The sequence below is a fragment of the Anopheles arabiensis genome, chromosome 2, assembly GCF_016920715.1.
Source record: "Anopheles arabiensis isolate DONGOLA chromosome 2, AaraD3, whole genome shotgun sequence".
NCBI lineage: Eukaryota > Metazoa > Arthropoda > Insecta > Diptera > Culicidae > Anopheles > Anopheles arabiensis.
In genome coordinates, this window is record NC_053517.1 from 86,062,129 (window position 1) to 86,083,328 (window position 21,200).

Sequence of the window (21,200 nt, forward strand, 5' to 3'; positions counted from 1 at the left end):
TGGGCCACGCTCTCACACAAACACACACACACACACACACATACACACAACTACTCGTCGCAGAATCAAAAGGTTGACTGGTGGTGCCTGTTAACGGCAGCACAAACTAGTGCGGAGGAAATGCAGAGGGGGGAGGAGGGGGAGGGAAGTAATGGCGGTCCAAGGTGCTCCGTTGAAACTTTAACAGTAATTACACTCGGCATTGGGCTGGCTCGGAGCTCCATCGCGTAGTGGGCCCCGGAGCTGCGAGATGGAACACACTCTGCGTCTGGGAACGCTGTCAGCTGGCCCGCTGAAGATATGATAATTTTCCCAAGAGATAGTGTTCCCACCCTCCCCTTGGCCCCCGTTTTCTGTGCCCTTTTGACCCGTGCTTTGCGCAGCGTTGTTGCGGCAAACATTCGGTAGGTCTACGATTAAGCATAATTTTTCATTTCATCTGCATTGCGCTAATTTTTGGAAATGGCACAACCGTACGTACGTACACGTTGCGCGCACGAGGGGTTGTGTCCCAGTTTCGAACCCAGAAGGACCCATAAAGACCTTGGGCAAAACACAAAACGAAAAATTGCACAACATTCCTTTTCGGCCATTCGGGGAGTGTTCGCGTTTGCGTTTTTTTGGAGTTGGTCCGTCGAGCTGTTGTGTCCCTTTGACCCTACGTTTTTTGCTCATTTCCGGTGAGTTTAGTTTTTCGAGCAAAAGGGAAAATCGTACCTCTGTTCTGTGCTTTCCGGGGGCATCTAAAGGGGGAAAAAACACGAAAGAGAAAACATGCCAAACCAAGCACTGGAAGCGGTTTCATTGCGGAGGAGCGTGCAAACCGAACTCTGTCTTCACAGACAGCACACAGAGGCACAGCAAACAGAAAGAAACAAAACACTGCTGCAGGAAATAGAAGCTGCTCGCTGTTCAGCACGAAACGGGGACAGGAAAGATGTGCGTTTTCAACCATCATCATCATCAGCATCATCATGGACGGTATCACCGCAGCATCCCGCTTGCTCGCACACATACGCACATTTTCGTGTGCTCTCGAAAGCGAACTGTCCTCATTACCACGCTGCTTCTCCTTCCGCTTTCCCGCAAACATCACTAAATGGGACGGCGGAAACGGCATTGCATTGCGGTGGGAAGAGCGCGAGCAGGAGCGGGGAAGACAACAATGTACGATGGTCGTTGCCGGGACCGATTATCCTTTTGCCATCGGTGGCCATTCCTTCCGCCCTCGTGCATTGCAGCCCTCGGTGGCCTCGCTCTCGGGGGCCGCACTAGAACGGAAAAGCCAATCGCTCCCAGACCGAGCGATGCGCTCATGTGGAAAATGTGCGAGCTACACGGTCGCACACACACACACACACACACACACACACACACACACACACACACACACACACACACAGAGAGGTTGTAGATACAATCGCGCACACTTATGCAAGGGCCATGGCAACGGATCACGGAACGGAACGGATGGATGATGAGAGCGATAAAGATTATGGTTGGCAGTGAAGCAAAAGTTTGTCTAATTCGACACAATGCTCACTGCTTGTGAGACTGTTTGCGTGTGTGTGTGTGTGTGTGTGCGATGAATAGAAAATGGGAAACAATTGAAGTGAAGTAACGAACTGCTACATTAATTTGTTTCTATAAAGTAAAAATCATATTTAATAACACTTTGTCAAACGTTAAGATTAGCCAACATTCTTCAAAAGACCCCTTGAAGTAAGGTTCAAAATCTCCACCCCCAAAAACTATGAGTTCGACTTACCTTACAATCCTCACAGTGGTGGATGATAGAGTACGGCTGTCCGCAGTCGTACCGTATCAGCACCTCGGTAAATTCGCATGTGATCCGTGCCGCCAGCGCGTCCGTCTCGAGCAGCTCGGTCAGCCGCCCGGTGCAGCCCGGTCCGCCGTGCAGCACGTCGGCGTAGGCTGCGTTGTGTAAAGCACTGCCAACGGTACGCTCACAACAATGTCTTAAACGTAATGTTTGCAGCTTGGTCTCAATACTTTGTAGACGCGGCATGTGCACGCAGCGTTGCACATGGCGGTGGACACCGCGGTGGTCCAGGACCTTCGTCTATCCAGGCCACAGGCAGTGTACCGGCTGAACATTGACCCTGTGCGGTGGAGGAAATAAAGAAAGAGAGAAAAGTATGGAATGAAATTAGTGGCATGTTGATTAAAAAGGCATTTAGTAAGTCAAAAAAGACGTATAATTTCACACAAATCATCTAATTTGCGTGTGATATGTAATTAACAAAAGACAGTTTGTAGTTGTTTGACAATATTTGCTCGTTGCTCGATCGTGTTTGAACCATTTGAAGCTCCTTTCCCTATACCTGGGGGCGATATTGATGAATAATACCAGACAGTGACCTTGATTTGGTCAAGTTTTAAGCTGTAAACAGTTGCCCACATCAAACATGCTTTGATCAATGAGCGAAAGTAACTCCATTTGCAACATCGTAGACTTTGATGAGTTTGTAACATTTGATCATTTTTTTTTCCTTTTCCATCTTCTTTGTCGCTGTTTGACTTGCATTGCAGCACATTTCCCAGATGAGCCAAAATTACTTCAATGAGTTTTAATTTATTTGCTCTTATCGGTACAGAGTCTAGAGCGCACAGAGCGGCACAGAGAAGGTTTGCCCGTTTATGTTTCATGGCCGCTCGTTACACTTTTTTTGCTCGACAATATCCGCCTTTGCCTCGTAAACACACACGCATACAGACTCGCCAGCATAGGAACACTTCCTGATCGATTACGATCGTAAAATAAGACCAAAAACCAACAATAAAAAAATCGTAACAACTCCGACGCCAAGGCAATGCGCTTACTTACTAAGTTGGCCTGCGTAACGGTTGCAACAGCCGGGTTTTGAGTGGCAGCAGCAGTTCCGTTACCATAATTCATCTATCGACCGTTGCTTTTGCTGTTGCGGTGCTGCTGTTTTCATTACGGCGAGCAGCCCGCCCACCCCTCCACCGTTCCCTTTCCTTTCTCTCACTCACAAACGCATGCACACACACTCTAGTGCGAATGCGAACGGACAAACATTAGCATACACAAACAAAAACCGTTCCCCAAAGTCAGCTCCAATCAAACAAGTATCGTATCGCACACTCGGGTCTCTGGAGCGGGCCAATGATATGTGTGTGTGTGTGTGAGGCGGGTGGTGGCAGCGGAACTTCAAGAACCTTTTCCCTTTCATCCACACCCATAAAGTCCAGTCGACCGTCGGTGCCGTCGGAGCGAAGACTTGGATAAATAAACAACGCGCAAGCGAGTGAGCGAGCGCACGCAGCGCTGCCCGTTTCCTCCTTCCTCACCCCGTCGCCCGAGAGTCGAGTTTCCCGAGTGCGTTCGGCAAAGGTTCAATCGGGACTGGCGAAATGGTTTGCCGCAGGGCTGCTGTGATTCGGACCACTCCAGCCTCCGCCACTGTTCCCTTCAGTCTTCTGTTCAACCGCCTCGCCCATCGGTGTGTGTATCACTGTCCCACTGTTTCTGCGAAGGATTTGTTTCCGTTCTGGTTGGGTTTTCACCGCATTTTTTTGTTTCTTGAATTGTTTTTTCGGACAGCAAAGAACATGCACAGTGCTGTTTTCGCCCTACGTATGCAAATGTTACTATACCCAGTAGTGCTGCAAGGAAGCAGCGCAGGGGGAAAAACACGAACGAGCGCTCGAAGAAAGTGATTTTTAATGGCTCCCTCTACGCAAAACCTGTCAAACAATCAGTGGAAAACTGACCTCGATAGGGAGCAGCCCAGATTTGTTTTGATAGTGGTTGCTTTTTCCTTCTTTATGGCTTCATCTCTCTCTCTCTCTCTCTCTCTCTCTCTCTCTCTCTATCTTTCTCTCTCTCTCTCTCAGTTCTCTCTGTAATTTCAAAATGATGTAAAAATATTTATCTGATCTAAAAGCGCGTGTCCGATGCCTCCTAACCGATCAAAAACTTTCCCGCGAGATCGATACGTTTGGATCGATTTTTCCGGCATGAGAGTTTAGCCCTAGTAAAAAAACACATAATTCAAATAAATAATATCGCGCTGCGTCTGGCGGCTCCGTCGATCGAAACCACCGGTCAAACCCGCGTGGTTTGGAAAAACCAGGGCAAAAACAGACAGGAAAGAGATTATCAACCAGCTTCACCGTTCACCATCCCGTTTTCTTGCAAGTCTTCGTTCCTCTAGAACGACCTCATTTCCCCTCCTTTAATTCCATATCTCTCATCGCCGCTGGCTTGTTTTTTGCGGGTCTAGAAAGGGGACGGGTCAAAACCCCTCACTCCCGGCAGGAGAAAGAATTTTAAGCGAGATTTTTGATTATTACTATGCTGCGCCTGTGCTGCGCCTATTCTGTTCGCGTTCCGTTTCGGGCGAACGATCGGCGGGCGAGCTGTGCATGGGTGTGTGTGTGTGTGTGAATCGCGGAACCGGATTTATGCGGATGCGGACCAATAAAAAGCAAAGGCATACCAAAAAGGCAAAAGAAAACACATGACTCCCAAGCCTGCCATGCGCTGCACAACGGCAGACGGGGGAGGCCCTTAGGTAAGGTGAGAGCGTGGAAACTGAAACCGGTAGCAGCAGGGGTGGCAGTCGGGAAAGGCGGGAGTATCCATTAGACTGCGACGTAGCGGAAGGTGAAATTGATTCTTGAAAAACTCGAACGGAAACCGAATTTCTTTCCCCTCTTCCACTCTGTTTGCGCCTGCCGGTGTTAGTCCCGATCGTTAGCCGACCGATTGGCGAAGGGGTGGGGTTGCGATTGCGATCCGCTTATTTTTAGCCCACCACTAAGAAGGTCCCACACCCTGCCCTGCCCGCGGTGGGGTGCGAATTTATAACCCCGGGCCCTGTTGTGCACGAGAAATGCCTGCGCCGCATCGTGCTGTGCAAGGTGAGAGGGTGAATGAAGGAAGGGCTGAGAGGGAAGATTCCCAGTCAACCGGAATTCTAAGGAAAGCTCGTACTGTGGTCTTGCTTGATCGTGGGGGCGAGTTAGGTTGATAAGGATAATGCTTCATAGAATAGCTGTTGAGTTTGAATGAAAAGAAAACTGGAAATAAATTTGAATTTCTATCTTTAGCAGAAGAACAAAAAGAAACACAGAATCTCAAGTAAATGGGCTCTAGTTGTAGCTCAACCATAATTATGAAGTGGAAGAAAACTATGGAAAGGTTAAAAGAGTGTGTAAAAAGGTTCTTAAATAACCTCCTCTTCTATACTTTTAGTTTTTGGACACAAAAACAGCAATGCTTTCTTGGAGACAAGCGATTCCAATTCGATTTAAACAATCCAAACAAATATTTTAAATATAATCTAACAAATTAAACACATAATTGTCTGTGTTGAAGTATAGTTATTCCAATCGGAAGGTAAGCTTGTGATTCTGAGCTGGCTAGGAAAACGCTGTATCTGTGCTATATTTATATAAGTAGTAGTCACGTAAGTAGAAGTCATATCCAGGTTATCCAGAAGTAATATCCAAACAAATTATTTTACAACAAGTACAAGTTTAAAACAGGAAAAACTGTTTTCAAAGGCCGGAAGGGATATTGGTTTTAAAAGATACAGGGTTTCACTCGATTTAAGGGTCAAATCTCATGATTTTTTGGTGCGTTCCCACGATTTTTTGTTCGTATCCCACAGGTTTTTAGGTTCGTTCCCATAATTTTTTGGTATTTTTCGATTGGATATCAATAGAATTGGATCAAAAAATTCTGAGAAATGACCAAAAAATCGTGGGAAAACAATATGGGAACCCACCAAACATTGATGAGAACCAACCAATAAATCGTGGGAACCCCTGTAAGCGAATTCAATCTTTTAGGATTTTTCTATGAATTTATTATATGAAATTTAAACTTTAAGTAAAGAGTTTTCGTTTTTCTTAACATTTCAATTGGTATAGAATGATTTCAACAAGTTAATTATTTCATTATTCATTTTCAATGGTTTCATCAGTGTTTTATTATGTTAAACAATATTTTCTAAGAACTTGCTATTGTTCCTTCTAGACATTTTATCAACACCAACCTCAGAAACAGAAACTCACGACACTCATCCACATCAAGCGTAATAAAAGCAAACTTCTCCCATTAGCACAACCACCCCATAGTGGCAGGCCAATGAAATCCCAATCGTGATGGCGTCGCTTGACTGATGCAATTAAAAAGTAATATATTTTACCGTTATATGTGTGTGTGTGTTTCTGTGTGTGTATGTTGGTGTGTGTGTGTGTGTGTATTTGCACCATTGCACTGAGAAAGAAATCCATTCCTCGAGCGTCTTCTTATCGTTGGCAAGGCGTGGGGCAACACCGAACTTGCCCACCAGTACCCGGGCACCGTCCACAATCGATCCAAACCAAAGCTCCTGGAGCATGGATGCAATCGCAAAGCGCAATAAATTTACTCGCACAATAAAATCGAAGGTCAATTACTGCAGTGTGCGGCAGTACGGCCACTCACCAACACCGCGACGCCAAGACCGGGTAGGGTGGCAGTGTCCTAGTTTTCCTATCGGGCAAGGCGCAGAGCTACAACCTTCCGGGAAAACGTGACAGCCCAGAAACGACTAGAGGAAGCACACAAAGACACACACACAAAGCTGCACAATCGCATATAAGATATCAGTAGGTAGAAGGGAGACAGGTTAGTTAGAGTCGAAGTATGTGGAACGAATGCAATCTATCAAGCGTCGTATTTGATGAGAAGAGCTAAACAGTTTAGGAAATATCAAGAAGCTCTTCTCGGTTCTGTTAAACAAAATTGTGAGAAATGTTTGAACACTTTGATAAATAGTTTTCTTTGAAACATCTTTTGATTCTTAGTCTGTTAAGTTATCTAGACAACTCATCATTGTCTAATACTGCTATAGAATGTTGCAATGCTTCTTCTGTTCCTATTTTTGTGCCTGTAACAAACCGAGCCAAAATATGAATAATCAAATGGGTTTGTGAAGGTCCTTTAGCAAACCAGCCCGATATGAGCATAGTTATTTTCTGCTGCCTTCTGCCGTAGCAAGAAAGGAACTCCACCGAACCGTAACACTCTCGCAAAGCAACAGAATTACTCCCCCTTACGCCCTCAAACGTCCTCGGGAAAGCCTCTGTGCCCAATCTCCATGGGAAGGCGAGCGTATTACCAGCGGTCGATATGGATATCCATTTCGAGCACGTGTGTGTATGTGTGTCGCATGTTTCTGTGCCTCATTGCCCAAACTCCTTCCCGCCCGAAAAGCACGCCCGGAATGCCGAACCGAAACGAACGACCAACTATGCTTGTAACCTCAAGCCGGGGGAGGAAAAAAAACCCCAAAGAAACAAAAAAACAAACGCAAAGGAAAATGAAGGTTTGCAGCATCATGTAGGTTTATTTTCGAAATTTGATACTATCAACAACATGCGTGCGGTTTTTGGCAGTGGCCAGGGCCTATAAATATTCATGCCGAATGTTGTTTTTTTTTTTTTCTTTCGCTGCATGTTTCAAACTCCGCATCCACCCGTTGCGAAAGAAACCGTGCGCGATGGAGCTGGCCCGGATTGCGCGCGGCATCGGAAATCGGCATTACCGGGCCTCGCCGGTACATCTGATACGCCCCTGGCATGCTTTTCGAAAGGGTGGGATGGGCTGAAAGAAGGCACTTCAGGCCATGGCTACCCGGGCCGGAGGCACTTGATGTCAAGCTTAACCAGCATGATTGACAAAAGGCAAATCCAGTTTATTTTCATAAGACTGGTGGCAAGTACGAGTTTTTTGTGGCATCTATTACGGTTTGGATTGTTTCTTTTTATGACAGTAGTTTGTGGTCATGGAGGTATGATACATATTTGAAATAGCTGAATTTCACACAGCATTAATATGGTTATTATTTGCTTCGAACGCTTGAGTAAAAGATTTAATTAAACATTTAAACATTTAATTTTAGCTCATGAGTTGACAGCCAGCGTCCATGATAGACACAATAATTGACACTAGATAGATTCCAGAATTTGTGAGCAACTATCACCTATGTAATAATGTTCTTTTCATTCTATGATACATCAGATAAGTAACAGCAACGATAGTCTTAGCCCGAAAAATAACATTAATCGCAAAAGCGATAGATAATATATGCCATTAATACTTTAATATCAACTGTACTATTATCACCCTTGATGTGCATGCATTAAAGCCCTTGAAACAATGCAAAAGTGAACCACTCAATTGTTTGAGCAAATATTATTATTAAATGACGCTTTCTCCATGGTTTATGCCTGTACAAGAATGACCAATTGAGTGGGCTGAAAATATTCCAACATAATCAAATTGCAAGGCTAGCATAGCTCGTGACTGCGTAGTGCAACACCAGTTTGATGGAAACTGTCAATGATGTCCAGCTTCAATTAATGTACGTCAGTGTCTGTAAATATTGGTTCAATTTTTTGGATCCCAGTTTGTAACACTTTTTTCCGCTTTTTAATGCTGTCCGTATGATAAGTTGCATGTCCGTCCGGTTTGATTGTGCCACACCATATGCATGGCGTAGCTCTCGTCAGCAATTATGACGTTTATTGAATTAAAATGAAGCCATACGGTTGGAGCAAGTTCTGTTGTATAAAACCGTTCCAACTAAATGAACAATACTGATGCTTATGCATCCATTTTCCGAGGAAAGGGCGAACATGTTGTGACCGAATCGACTCAAACATAGTGTTTGTGGTGGTGTAGATTGTTGTAAACTATTGAGATATTTTTACCAAAATCACTGAACGTCCCTTCAACCAAGAATTCATGTAATTTTTAAAAGCGTCAAATTAAAAAAAACAGCTCAAATGGCATTCCATATACGATGTGATCAATCTTTCATCAACCGTGCTTTCCATGGCTACCGTAGGGGAGGCTTAAAAATGTGACCAATTTCCCAGCTAAAACTCCCCTTTGCAAAAAAAGGACCACATTAAATCCTGCCACGTTTCTTCCCGCCTGCCAACACACCCAAAAGCGTATCCTTATTTAGTTTCTGATTAAAATATGAATTATTTAGCCCACGCGCCCCGCAGCCCTCGAAGGCACACACGCGCTAATAACAACAACAGGAGCAACGCAAAAAAAGGTGACATTATTGTTGCTTATAAAAAATGGCAAAAATCCTCTCCAAACCCAAACGCTGGACCGCCGGTCGGCCGAGAAGCCTTCCAGCGACATCTCCCGCCGGACATGTCTCTCCCTCTCTTTCTCTACCTCTCTCTTTTCCAACCACGCGCAGGAAGTCCCGTGTCAGCGGTAGCGGTCGATCAATGAGCGCTCTAAATTTAGCCCCCCGCCGGTCGATATTTATACTCCAAAAAATAATTCTGCACACTTCTGCAGGCCACCACACTCCCACAAACGCGCTGGCTTTTGCTTGTTGCGCGCACATACACTTTAAAGTGATATTCATCTAATTAGCTGTCAGACGGAGAGTGAAATTTCCATATTTTTTTTTTCTCCATTCAGATGCGATCGAACTGCGTGTCTGTGTGTGGCTGTGCCTGTGTGAATGTCCAACCCGCAGTTGGTGTGTTACTTTTTTCGCTGTTTTGGCACGTTTTGCCGGCCTGGCGGGAGTGTTTACGGTCCTCGTGGAAATGATTAACGGGACGAGCGCTGAGGCTACAACACGGTACGGCATGTCAATTGCGCCAGCACAGAGATCCCAATCTCGTTGGCCATCACGTTTGACCAACATCGAATTCGACCCTCGTCCCTCGTCGCTCACTACGATCGTGTAATCCGGCCAGCCCGGATGGCTAGCGGTCATCACATTTTGACGTGGTGGTTTTTTACGTCTGCTTCACCACATCAGCAAGTGTGGAAAAGGAAAGGAGAGAGGTTCCTTGAAGAGAATGGAAACTCATCAGCACACGCCAGGGTAGTCTTTTCACTCTCTAGCGATTGAGGTGATTTCACCGAAACGAACCTTAATCGTTGAAACAATCACCTCCCACAGTGGCAAGTTCACCCCGAAGCCAAGAAAATCGACACCAAGGCATTATGATCGATGCAGAGAAAGAGAGAAAGAAAGAGAAAGAGAGAGGAAGCAAACGGGAACACACCTAAAGCAGGTTGAGAAAAAATAAACACAACCAAACGCACACACATACACACACTCTAATGGTTCGCATTAGCCGAGGTGGAAATTGGTGCGCATCGAAATATCGACAGGACCAAACGGCCGAAAATCAATCATCGGATCGGTTTGAAAGGTTGCTACATTAACGAGCGAATGATAGCGAAAAGCTGCCAGCGACTGCGATTGGGGAAAAGTCCCTGCGCCAGCTCAACCCACCGCAAATGGAACAAGAAACCAGAAAAAAAAACAACCAAAAAACAGGTCCCACAAAACGTCCGGACGAACATTAAGCGCCCTCGGGCCGGAACGAACAGACGGTGCTGGAATGTTGGGAAGAATGGCACAGCAACCATTTACCACCCAAAACCAGACCCAAACCCTCGCCCAGGCGGGGGATTGAGCCGCACAATCCCTGCGGTTAGGCCGCAAGAGACAACCGAATTTTCCCATTCCTTCCGGATGACCAAACACCGAGCGGAAACAGCGGTTGAGATGCGAGCTGAACCGAGGACAAAAGGAAAAGAGTGTGAAACAAGAGAGAGAGAAAGAGCAAGAAATACAGGGAAAGTAAAAAAAAAAGACGACAACAGCCGCCCTTGTCGCCGTTGTCTTGCAGATGGAATCGAAATCAATTAATAAAAGTCAGAAACAGAGGGACAATCACGTCCTTCCGGAGCAATGCCGAGGAAAGGAAGGGGAATGGAGGGCTCTCCGTTCCATTATTGCTGCCAGTCAGCTCGGTTAGGTAATATGCTCGCGGGACGTCTCTCGCGGCGGGACGAGGCGCGAGCTGAAGCGCGAAAAGAAAAGGTCGAACAAAACGCTCCCAAAGGGATGCTCCCCTCTTCCAGCACAAGATGCTGTCTGATGCACGCGACCACACGCAACACGCAACGGATCCGCTTTCCAGTTGGGTTTGGGAAATTCATCGTGTCTTTTTTTACTTCGTTTTATTCTTCTTTTTGCACCGTGGAAAGACAAAAGTCTAGCAAGCAGTCCCCGGTAATGCGGTGGGTGTGTGGGCGATTCAGCAGTAGCGCTTTGGTGAGTTGCATTCCACAAGCGAGCCCGCGTCCCTGTTATGCCTTGGTGACCCGACGCAAACGTTTCGTAACACCCGGTTAGCTCGGTGTCCCGGCCCGGGACTCCACATCGAGTGGTTCGTCTCCCTTACGCCTGCTGGAGCACTAGACACGGGTAGGTACTCTAAAGCCCACCGAACGATACGGAACCTCTTGTGGGGGTGTATGTGTGTGCGTGAGAGACGTTCATCCCCATCCCAAAGGGTTCCACCACCACCACCACCCATCACATCGGTTCATAATCGTTTCCGCCGAACCGCGTTTGGGAAGGACTGCGCAAAGAGGGCCGACCTGAAGAGCCTGTTGTACGGTGAGGGTTTAAAGAATTGTTTGTAAGTTAGTTTGTGGAGAGCTGTTAGGATTTATATCCGGTTTTGTGAACAGTGGTTAAAAGAAATGCTGTCTCATGGTGTTCGTTTATTTGTAGAACCTTCGTTTCGTAAGCATTCCGCGTAATAGAGAAAGCTTGTTCTTAATGTCTTGAACTGCTTGCACGAGATCTTTGAAGGTTTGGAGCTGGTGAGCCTATTAATGAGCCCATTTAAGGCAGCGTTCGCCTCAAGAAAAGGCCTCAGCCATAATTTTGTTCTAAGTCACTAATTTCTGATCTGTCAATATGCGATTTGTTCACTGATTAAAACGATGACACGTTTAAACGCTGCTCATTATTAATCCGGGAGCCTTCTCGCTTCTTCCAATTTGTATAAAGCAAACCCCCGTACCAAGTGAAAAACTTCAGCTTTCATCATGCAAACTACCGACTATAGCAAACCATTCATCATCATCGTACGGCAGAACAAAACAACAACAACAACAAAAAAAAAACAAGAAGGACTCAGAGCTGCGATGAAACCCGAGCAAAAACAACAGCAACAACAACAAACAACCCACACCCAAGCTCAAGCCCCTTAACAACGTTCTTAGTAACCAACTTCGGTGCTGCTGCAACGATTAGATCATCGCCAACGAAATAACAGCAACAAAAACTAAGCTTCTTCTTCTTTTTCTTCTTCTTTTTCTTCTTCTTCTTCTTCATGGGTTTCTTCTCTTCAGCACAAAAACCTGTTCCGCCATCGCAGGAAGGCAAGGTGATGGGAAAAATGGCAGCAAATTAAAATCAATACCCGATGGCTGCCGATGGCGATTAATAAAGCCTTCCGGGATACGGGGGGGGGAGGGAAGCATCGTGCAAGGTGCGGACAAGGGGCCCTGCGGTGAGCCTTTGGCCTAATGCTGGTGTGACATATTGTTTATCCAGTGACGGGAGGAGGGTCGGTGGAGTGAGAGAGAGAGAGACAGAATGATACAAGAAAGGGAAACAACACACACACCGATCCAAACAGGCGAAACATTACAAGAATAATACGTTCGAGCGCGATGAAGAGGAGCGCAATGGAATAGAGCACGCAGCAAAAAAAAACGCAACGGGAAAAGCAAGCAAAAAAGTCTCTAGGAAAAAAGGAACACACACACACACGCACACATTATTCGACACGGGATGGCCCGGTTCGGTTTGATTTCGAGCGAATCGAACCCGTGTGCTCTCGACGCTCGGCCCACGATAAGGAAGTTGACTAGTTTGTGAATGGGCAAAACGGATCAGGACGGGAATGCGCTGCGCTGGCACGCGCTGGTATAAGTGTGTCAAGGCAGTGGCTACACCAGCATGCGTCGTGGCCGGGCGCTAGTGTTGGTGTTGGACCGACCGTCGTCCGCAGGAACGCGAAACCCTCCCAGCTGAGCTTCCCTAGCCCGATCCCCAGCTGGTGTTGGTGAGTGTGTGTGAGCAGCAGTGTAGAGAAAACACAGAGAAAGAGAGAGAGACACAGCAAGAGAGTGATCCTGGTTGTGGGAAAGCCGTCTCAGATAATGGGAAAACTATCTCCGACTACTACGAGAGCGATGGTACACAGAAACTCTCTCTATCTCTCTGCACCGTGTAACGCACCGTACTCGTGAGAGGTGAAGGAAAAGCGTGAAAAATTCCCGCAGCTTTCCTGCAGCAGGAAAGGATGTGAAGGAGCGGGTTTCCTTCTTGCGGTGGGAGCATGATGCTCCTAGCTATATGTTAATGATATGAAAGCGGTAGGCCCCATTTTCCTACCATTGGCAAAAAAGGGGGAACACAGACAAAGAGGGGCTACGAGGGGAGAAGAATATTGAATAACACCTAGTAATAGCACCGTACGGCTAAGGAGCCTCTTTTTGTGTATGTGTGTGTGTGTGTGTGTGTGATAGAGAGAGAGAGGAAAATAGGGGAAAAAATAACAAAAAGAATGACAAAACGTTCGTTCGACCGAGTTCAAATCAAACAGATCCACAATTCCGCTGGTCCGATTCCGGCCGATGGCGGACGGATGTTGCGAATTTTGCAACCAACAATCAACCCCCACAGTCCCTTTTTTTCTCTCTCCTTTCAGAACCTCTGCTTCAGTTTCTTTCGCGTCGGAAATGTAAAAAAAATCCACAAGAAAGTCCTTCACACCCTTCGGTGGTGTGGTATCACAGGGGCGGTGGACAACGTTTTTGTTTGGTTCGTTCGTTTTGTTGCCTACCACTTTCCTTGCCACCTTTTCGTACGCCACCGTGATCGCTACACCGTGGCCGGGAAAGGGTCGGGAATGAATTGAGCAATAAAATGCCTCCTATGCTAATGCCCTCTTCGCTCGATGAATGATGGGCTTTCGCTTTTCCCGTTTGTGGAGAAGGAAGCAGCAGCAGCACGGAAAAAAACCACCCCAACCGACCGGGCTCTGTTGTTGAAGGAAGGTAGGAAAGTGTGTTCTTTTTTCTTGGTTCTTTTCTCCTCTGTGTGCGTGTGTGTGTCGATATTTGCTGTGTGCCAGCGCCCGCGTCCGCTTGCTTGCCGTGGTGATGGAAGCTCTTGTGATGGAATCCATTTTTTCGTTGTTGTCCCTACCCGGTGCGATCGGTAGCGCCTTTCACCTCAGCCGCTCTGCCACTGCTTAATGCCTACGGAATGTAGAAGAAAACGAGGCACCCATCGTCCGCCCGCCCGCCCACCCGCTCAGCCCACATATCCCACGCAAAGACAGGACGGGATGAGTGGCCCACCAATATCCTGCACCCGCTTATCTCACGTAACGCGCGCAGTAGGGACGGGGGTGCTGCCTGGGTGCTGGTGTGCAGACGGCGCTTGATGAAGATGGCATCAATCCATCTCCTACATTGCGGGGTACAAGATGCCACCTCCGCCCCCTCCACCTCGAACCCTTCTGAGGCCTTACACACCTTACACGCTACACACACAAAAGGCAACCTTGCAACCAGCATCCGAGCCGGGGCTGGTATAGCACGCGTGCAATCTGTTACGGTTTACTTACAGCGTTTTTATCACGTTTGTTCGTCCGCTTTCGAACTGCCGCCCTGCATCTTCCGCCCTTCCCTCTGCAAAGGCGTTCCTTTCTTAGGCCGCTTAGCAAATGACAGCGTCTTGCGTCGATGTTTTTCGGGGCAACAAACCCGTACACACAGCCCAAGGGTGCTGGGCGCTTCGCCGAAGTCTCAGCATGAAGTATTGCTACTTATGCCTTTGCCTTCGCCATTCTGGCCTTTGCTACGGCCTGCACGCTGCTACGGGCTGGTGATATAGATTTGTGCCCTTTCCCCCCGGTGCCGGCACCGTCGTTCAATGGACTTCGGCTTCGCTAAATGCTTGGGCTTTATCTCGGCTTTGCCATCGCCATACACATGGTGCACATATTGACGTACTTGTGAGTATGTGTGTGTGTGTGTGTGTGTGTGAGCGAGAGCTGCTGCACAGATAGCACAAGCCCGTTTTGTCCGTTGACGTTGATAAATTTATAGAAAAGCTTTATCCGCCCGTGCGAGCGTCGTGCGGGACGGATGGGGGCGCCTAGTTTTGAGGCGTGCAAGTTCGAGTAGATGGACACGTATCGATTGAAGGTGAAGGTGGTTGTTGTCTGTTTATGTTGGTAAAAAAAAATTAAAAGTCAAATCTGCAAAAGAAATTTGAGAAATACTCATTTTGTGATTAAATCAATCTTACATACATTGTACAACACACGCAATCAGTAGTTGCAAAAAAGGAGTCTTTTATATCCTTACTAAAATAATTCGATGAAATAGAGTGGGAAGCTTTGGGATTTTTTTCCATCACACACTCTAATAAACACGCCTTGAGATCAGGAAAACTATTACAAAAACCCTCTTCAGATCATTGAAACAATTCAAAGATACTTGCAACGAAGAAACTGTCGCTCACGCGATGTCTTGCAATTACGAGCCACCCAAATCACCAGACTCAACGCTAGAAATATAAGCATAATTTGGTGATAAAAGTATGTGGAACCCCATACACACAAACACAATCTTGCAGACATTTGGAGGAATTGGTTGAAATTTGAAGTTCATTTTCATTACCACCACCACCATCAAAGGCAAGCAAACAACCATCCAGGCAGGTACGACCACCAACTAATCCTTAGTACTACTGCTGCTACTACTACTACTAGTACTAGGTCTAATAGCGCTATCTACCAATACTACCACAACTACGACAATCTCAGCATCTCAGCATAGCAGCACGCTCGACCGAGCAGTCAATGGTGTTTTTTTTTTATTATTCCGTTTCTTCTTCGGTCCTCCGGTATCTTCAACAGTTCCAATTTTAGGTTTCCCGCACTGCCAAAAACAACGTTAACCCCCTGCTAAAAAAAAGGGCTAGGATATCACCATCTGCCTACCATGAAAAGTCCCAGCCGGATCATTTGCTGGTAAGTGTGGGACTGTGTATACGCCTGTATGTGTGTTTGTGTGTTTGCAACCGCGAGAGTCGCTGGAGAGCATCGGAGGATCTCCCACAAAAGCGGAAATCTCACGAGCAGGCGAAGGACTTCGCTTCGCTAAGGACTACTGCCAGCCCCCAGAAGCACAGACGAACGGCCGATTTTGAAGGGTGGAAAGATGCGGGAAAGGGAGAAGCGGGAATGGATGAAAGGGACAAAGAGCAGAGGAAAAAGTCTTTGCTCTCTTTTTCGCCGCGCTGCTGTTGCTGCTGGCGCTTCTTGCCGAGCGGGCTGAGCGTTCTCTCCGGGGCCACTGCTCAGAGTTTTGCCCAATATCTCCGGATGTGACTCCTTCGTGGCAATGGTCAAAGAGCGGCGAGAGCGCTCTTTTCGGAACGGTTGAATTTTATTATTATATAATTGATGAATGGGACCCGTCGGTAGGCCCCGGTGCGTTTGCTCCCAGGAATGAGTTTCGGGTTCGTGGTCTGCATGGGTTTTTGGTTGTTGTTGTTGTTGTTGTTTTGTTCTTTACTGGAGTAAGATCCATAACACGAGACAAGAAGGGAATGAGCAGCCCAAGCGATAATGAATGGCTCGCTATGAATGGAAAGGGACACATCTTCCCGCTTGAATATGGGTTGCTGGACGGAGTAACGGAGCGATCGCGACCCGATTGGTACCTGCAACCGGAGCTGAAAGCATCTGTTCGACTGCTGCTGCTACTAACCTGGAGATCCGGTGCCGAGTTGGGCTGCTCCAGATCGCACGCCGAAAGCCACGGATTGATCCGCGTTAGTGCGCCGCCTGCTCCCGTATTGTCTTCTCCAACTATGCCCAACCTGCCACTCTGACTGGCACTGCTGCTCTGTTGACCGGTGCCTCGCCGAGCCCCCGAAATAAACGCAAGCGCCATCACGACCAGCCCGGGTCCTGGCCGCATATTGACCTCGGGTTCGGCGGCGCTAGCATGGTGCAGGCCCGCTTGAGACGCGCTTGCGGCTCGCAACGACCTCGGGGCTCGGGCTCATGGCCCCACCATCATCGTCCGCCGATGCGCCGTAACGTCCCGCCTCCTTCTCCTCCTCCTCCTCCCACCCACCGGTTGCCGCGCGCCTGTTCTTCGTCTTCCCCCCAGCACGTCACTTCCGGCAATGCCACGGCAACTTCGCCACAGTGCGTTTTCCGGCAGCCCCGTTTGCTTGCACCCTCTTTTCTTTTGCTTCTTCGCTCGCTCGCTTCAACAACCTTATAGCTTGCTTCCTTTTCCTCTTCGCTTGCTTCTCTTGCTTTTCTTGCTTCTTTCGCTTCGCGCGGTGCCGTTTGCCCCTACTCGCTTCCTTTTCTTACACGCTCTTTTCACGCTCTTAGTGCCCGCAACGGTCACGCGCGCACGCACCCTGCACCACCACCGAAACCGGGCTCACGGGCCCACACAGACGGACACCGCGGGCGACAAACGCCACACTAGCGACACTGCTCCACGACCGCACCGACACTGACACCGACGACTCGAGCTGCCGCCGCCGCTGCTGCTGCTGCTGCTGCTGGTGCTGTAACAACACTTCCACCATTGGCACTGGATAAACACGACACGAAAACAATTTAGTGACCTTTGTACACACACATACACCGCCCACACAAACACACACACGCACTGTGCTGATCAACATGCCCCGCAGAGAGAGCGCCACTCGAGCGGTAACACACGGCCTCCTTGCGGCCATTTTGCTCCTGCCCCTGACACAGTTACCGACCGATCGGCCATTTCGCCGGTTTGGCTAAGGTTGGCTGGTCAAGATCTGGTCGATCGCGGTCCCCACAAACACAGGCACGCACGTACACGTCCCAACATTCGTGCTCACCCGGTCCACGCTGCGAACTCGCACACACGCGTCCTCTCTTAGGCTTAATCGTAGCAGCCTGGAATCGTAGCGCGTTTACACCACCTGATCCAAACGAAACCCCCAACACGAGTACACACTCACACACTCACACAAACGGCACTGTCACGATCAGCACGCACGCACGCACGCAATCAACGACATCAGACACGCGCGCGCGTTGGAAAGTGTGCGCGTGTTTTTTTGTGTGTGTCTGTATACAGTGTGTCTGTGTGTGTGCCTGTGTGTGTGTATATGTGTGTGTCTTTGGCATACTTTTTCCACCCCCGCCCACACTGCTGCACCCCTTCCCCCGTAAACCGCATCAACCAGAAAGTGTGCGCAGCCTGCTGATGGTGCTGCTACTGCTGATGTTGCTGCTGGTGCTGCTGCTACTGCCGAACGGTTCTCGGCCGCATGCGAGAGATGGCGCGACGAGCAAAGGGTTTGCGTGCGCAATCAATCGATAACATCACTCATGCGTACTGCGAGGTCACGACGGAGCAACACACGGAGCAAAGGCAAGCCACAGCGCGCACACACACACACACACTTGCACACACGTTGAGGCATTATCCACACAATACGCTCCACTGAATGTTGCTCCATTTTGAGAGCGTGTGTGTGAGAGAGAGAGAGATTGTGTGTTTCAAACACGCACACTATCTCACATTATATCACACGCTTCAATGTTGCTCTCCAGCTTGGAGCCTGTTTTATCAGGTCCTGTTTGTAACGGGAGAGAGCGATGGATCTTTGGAGCCACGCTGAGCCACGCTTTCCTAAACGGTTTTCATCTTTGGAAAACTCTCTCTTTCTCTCCCTTGCTCTCTCTCTCTCTCTCACTGTATTTGATTTGTTCGTGTGCTTTTTTTGTTATTGTGTGCTTTCTTTCACGATTCTACAGAGATCTTCCCGCTGGTGTCGTCCGTGTGTGTGAGTGCGATAAGGGCGAACCTCTCAATGCGTCGTCTTCGTCCTATGGAACGTGAATAAGGGACCTCTATCATTGGATTTTTAGACTGCTAAACGTCTTCAAAATGCCTTCCAAAAGGCCCTTAAAGAGCACATATGGTCATATGGATGTCTTAACAGCGGTTTCTCCTCGGCACGAAGCGATCCAGCAAACGAATCATCATCCCCTTCAGGGGAAACGTTTCAAATTAAGGGCATTAGGACACGCATCCCCACAAACGCACCCACACACATACACCGTACACCGCCACTAACACTCGGAACTCGGTGTATGTGTGTGTGTGAGAGTGGCAAGTCCGATCTCTGGCCTGTGGGTGTACTGCTTGCCATGCACGAGTGCACCCAATAATTGTTCTCGATTTGCGTGTGTCCCTCGTTTCGAGCGAAATGTCATTCCAGCTGCAAGGTAATTTATGCCCAGTCCTGCTGCTACTACCCCCAAGAGGCGTAGTTTGGGGACAACTTTAGACCACTTTCGCTAAAAGTCCATCGAATTCAGCGAATGTTCTGGGTCCAAAAAAAAAAGATGCTGGGCTTTGGTTTGATATTCACTGCTCCAATCAGAAGAATTTTGTCCTCTTCTCCCGTCATCCAAAATCACGGTACACCCAAATGTCACTTCGACAGCGTCGACTTATAGCATGTGTTTGTGTGTGTGTGTCCTTATACGTATATATGTCTGTGTGTGTGTGTACATGTGTGTCAGTGGGTGGGTTTCTGAATGTTAACAGTAGGTGTAAGGCAGGGGCGAGCATTCGCGAGTGTTGGTGGTGCCACTAGGTATTGGTTTTGTCCTGGATGTGTCCTAGCTGCGCTAGTGGTCGTACTAAACGCTGCTGCTACTTCGGTAATGCTGCTGATGATGATTATGATGATGCTGATGATGGTATTAGGTGATAAAAAGCGCAGAGATAACTATGATAATGACGATAATGATGATGACAGTGACAACGCCGAGCTTTCCAGGTCAGCACGACTAGAATATTTCGCAGGTCCTAAAGAGATCCCTGCGACCGCGTAACCGCGTTACATTCCGCGGCGAAAGGTCTCCATTTTTGCTTGAGAACGACGACGTTTTTTTCTTTCCCACATAACATCGCTTAGTCACACACACACACACACACACACACGCACTTGCACCCACATATATAGGAATATATACACACAGACACATATGTCCACGGTCCACTTCCGTTCTCTGTTAATTGGTCCCAGGATGAATGGGCTACGATTTTGCAACTACTTCAGTGGGTCGAGCTCGTCTACCTTTTCTTCACGGTGCTAACAAGCTCACAGAGTACGCGTTCCAGCAATTTCACTTCACAGAATCCACCTTCTAAGCAGCAACTTGTTTCGGATCGATCGATTCCTTCGCAGCATTTTCTCCATCACCGCCATCGCACGAGCAAAGAAAAAAAGTCCCTGTCTCTTGTAACGGGAAAAGTTCCCCGAGCAGACCAGCGACTCGTCACACGTACAGCTCAGCCATGGGCACACGTACACACACATACACACACTCCCGCACACCCACCCACACACCCACCCACTCACACTTTCGCGACAGCGGACGGGCGCAAGTAACGGGCAGCTCGCAAGATTAAAAAACGGAAAAACCGAAACTGAAAAAAGGATTCACACACGGAGGACACAAAACGCGAGGGCAAACGCGCACTGCTTGGCTGCTGCTACCTGCTGACCTCGACGCTCACTCAAACTGGCCAAACTGACCAAACTGGCTGCACGGGTGACTTTTCCAATTTCACTCTGCTGGCTGCTGACTGCTTGGTTGCTGCTGCTGCTATTGCTCGGTCGCTCTGCCAACTGCTGCCGAGCGGTTTCCTTCAGTCGTTTGCTCGCGCTCTCCAATTGCTCGCTCACCGCTCACGGTTAGCTCCTTGCATGAGCGCGCATGTGTGAGTGCTGGCAAGTGGGCTCTCACGCGCGCTCTTCACTCTCTGGCTCCGCGAGCTGGAGTTGGAATTTTCAATTTTCACATCAATCAAGTGCAGAAGTGCTACAGTGCTGGCAGCAGGAAATGTTGCTCCTGCCGCAGGACCCTATCACGCTCTCCCAATTTCAGCAATGGACACTGGTACGCTCTCTCTCACACACACAGACGCATTGTTGGACGGTTCCGTCAGATGGTTGTCATATTTAGTCAGCAGCACAGCGTGTTTCTAATGTATTCAAATAAACACTGAATAAATGCTCGGTGTGAACACAATGAATATTGTTTCTCTATCAAAGTTTTAAAAATTCCATAAAATAATTACTATTTTTAGTATTAAAGCAATATTGAACGATCAACACAAAGCATGACTCCTTTTTCAAGCCATCAGTTGAATGTAAACTAGCTCTATCTATCGGCCGCTAGCAATTAGG

General features: G+C 48.0%; 1 protein-coding gene across 1 annotated transcript in view; it reads right to left on the reverse strand.

Annotated features, from left to right (window-relative positions):
- LOC120901848 overlaps positions 1–20,984 on the reverse strand; it is a 43,590-nt gene extending 22,606 nt beyond the window's left edge. Inside the window, 4 exon segments of the mRNA XM_040310175.1 lie at positions 1,769–2,009; positions 2,011–2,123; positions 16,691–17,539; positions 20,370–20,984. Coding sequence (XP_040166109.1) covers positions 1,769–2,009; positions 2,011–2,123; positions 16,691–16,903 — 567 coding nt within the window. The 5' untranslated portion in view covers positions 16,904–17,539; positions 20,370–20,984.
- Positions 20,985–21,200: the final 216 nt, after the last annotated feature.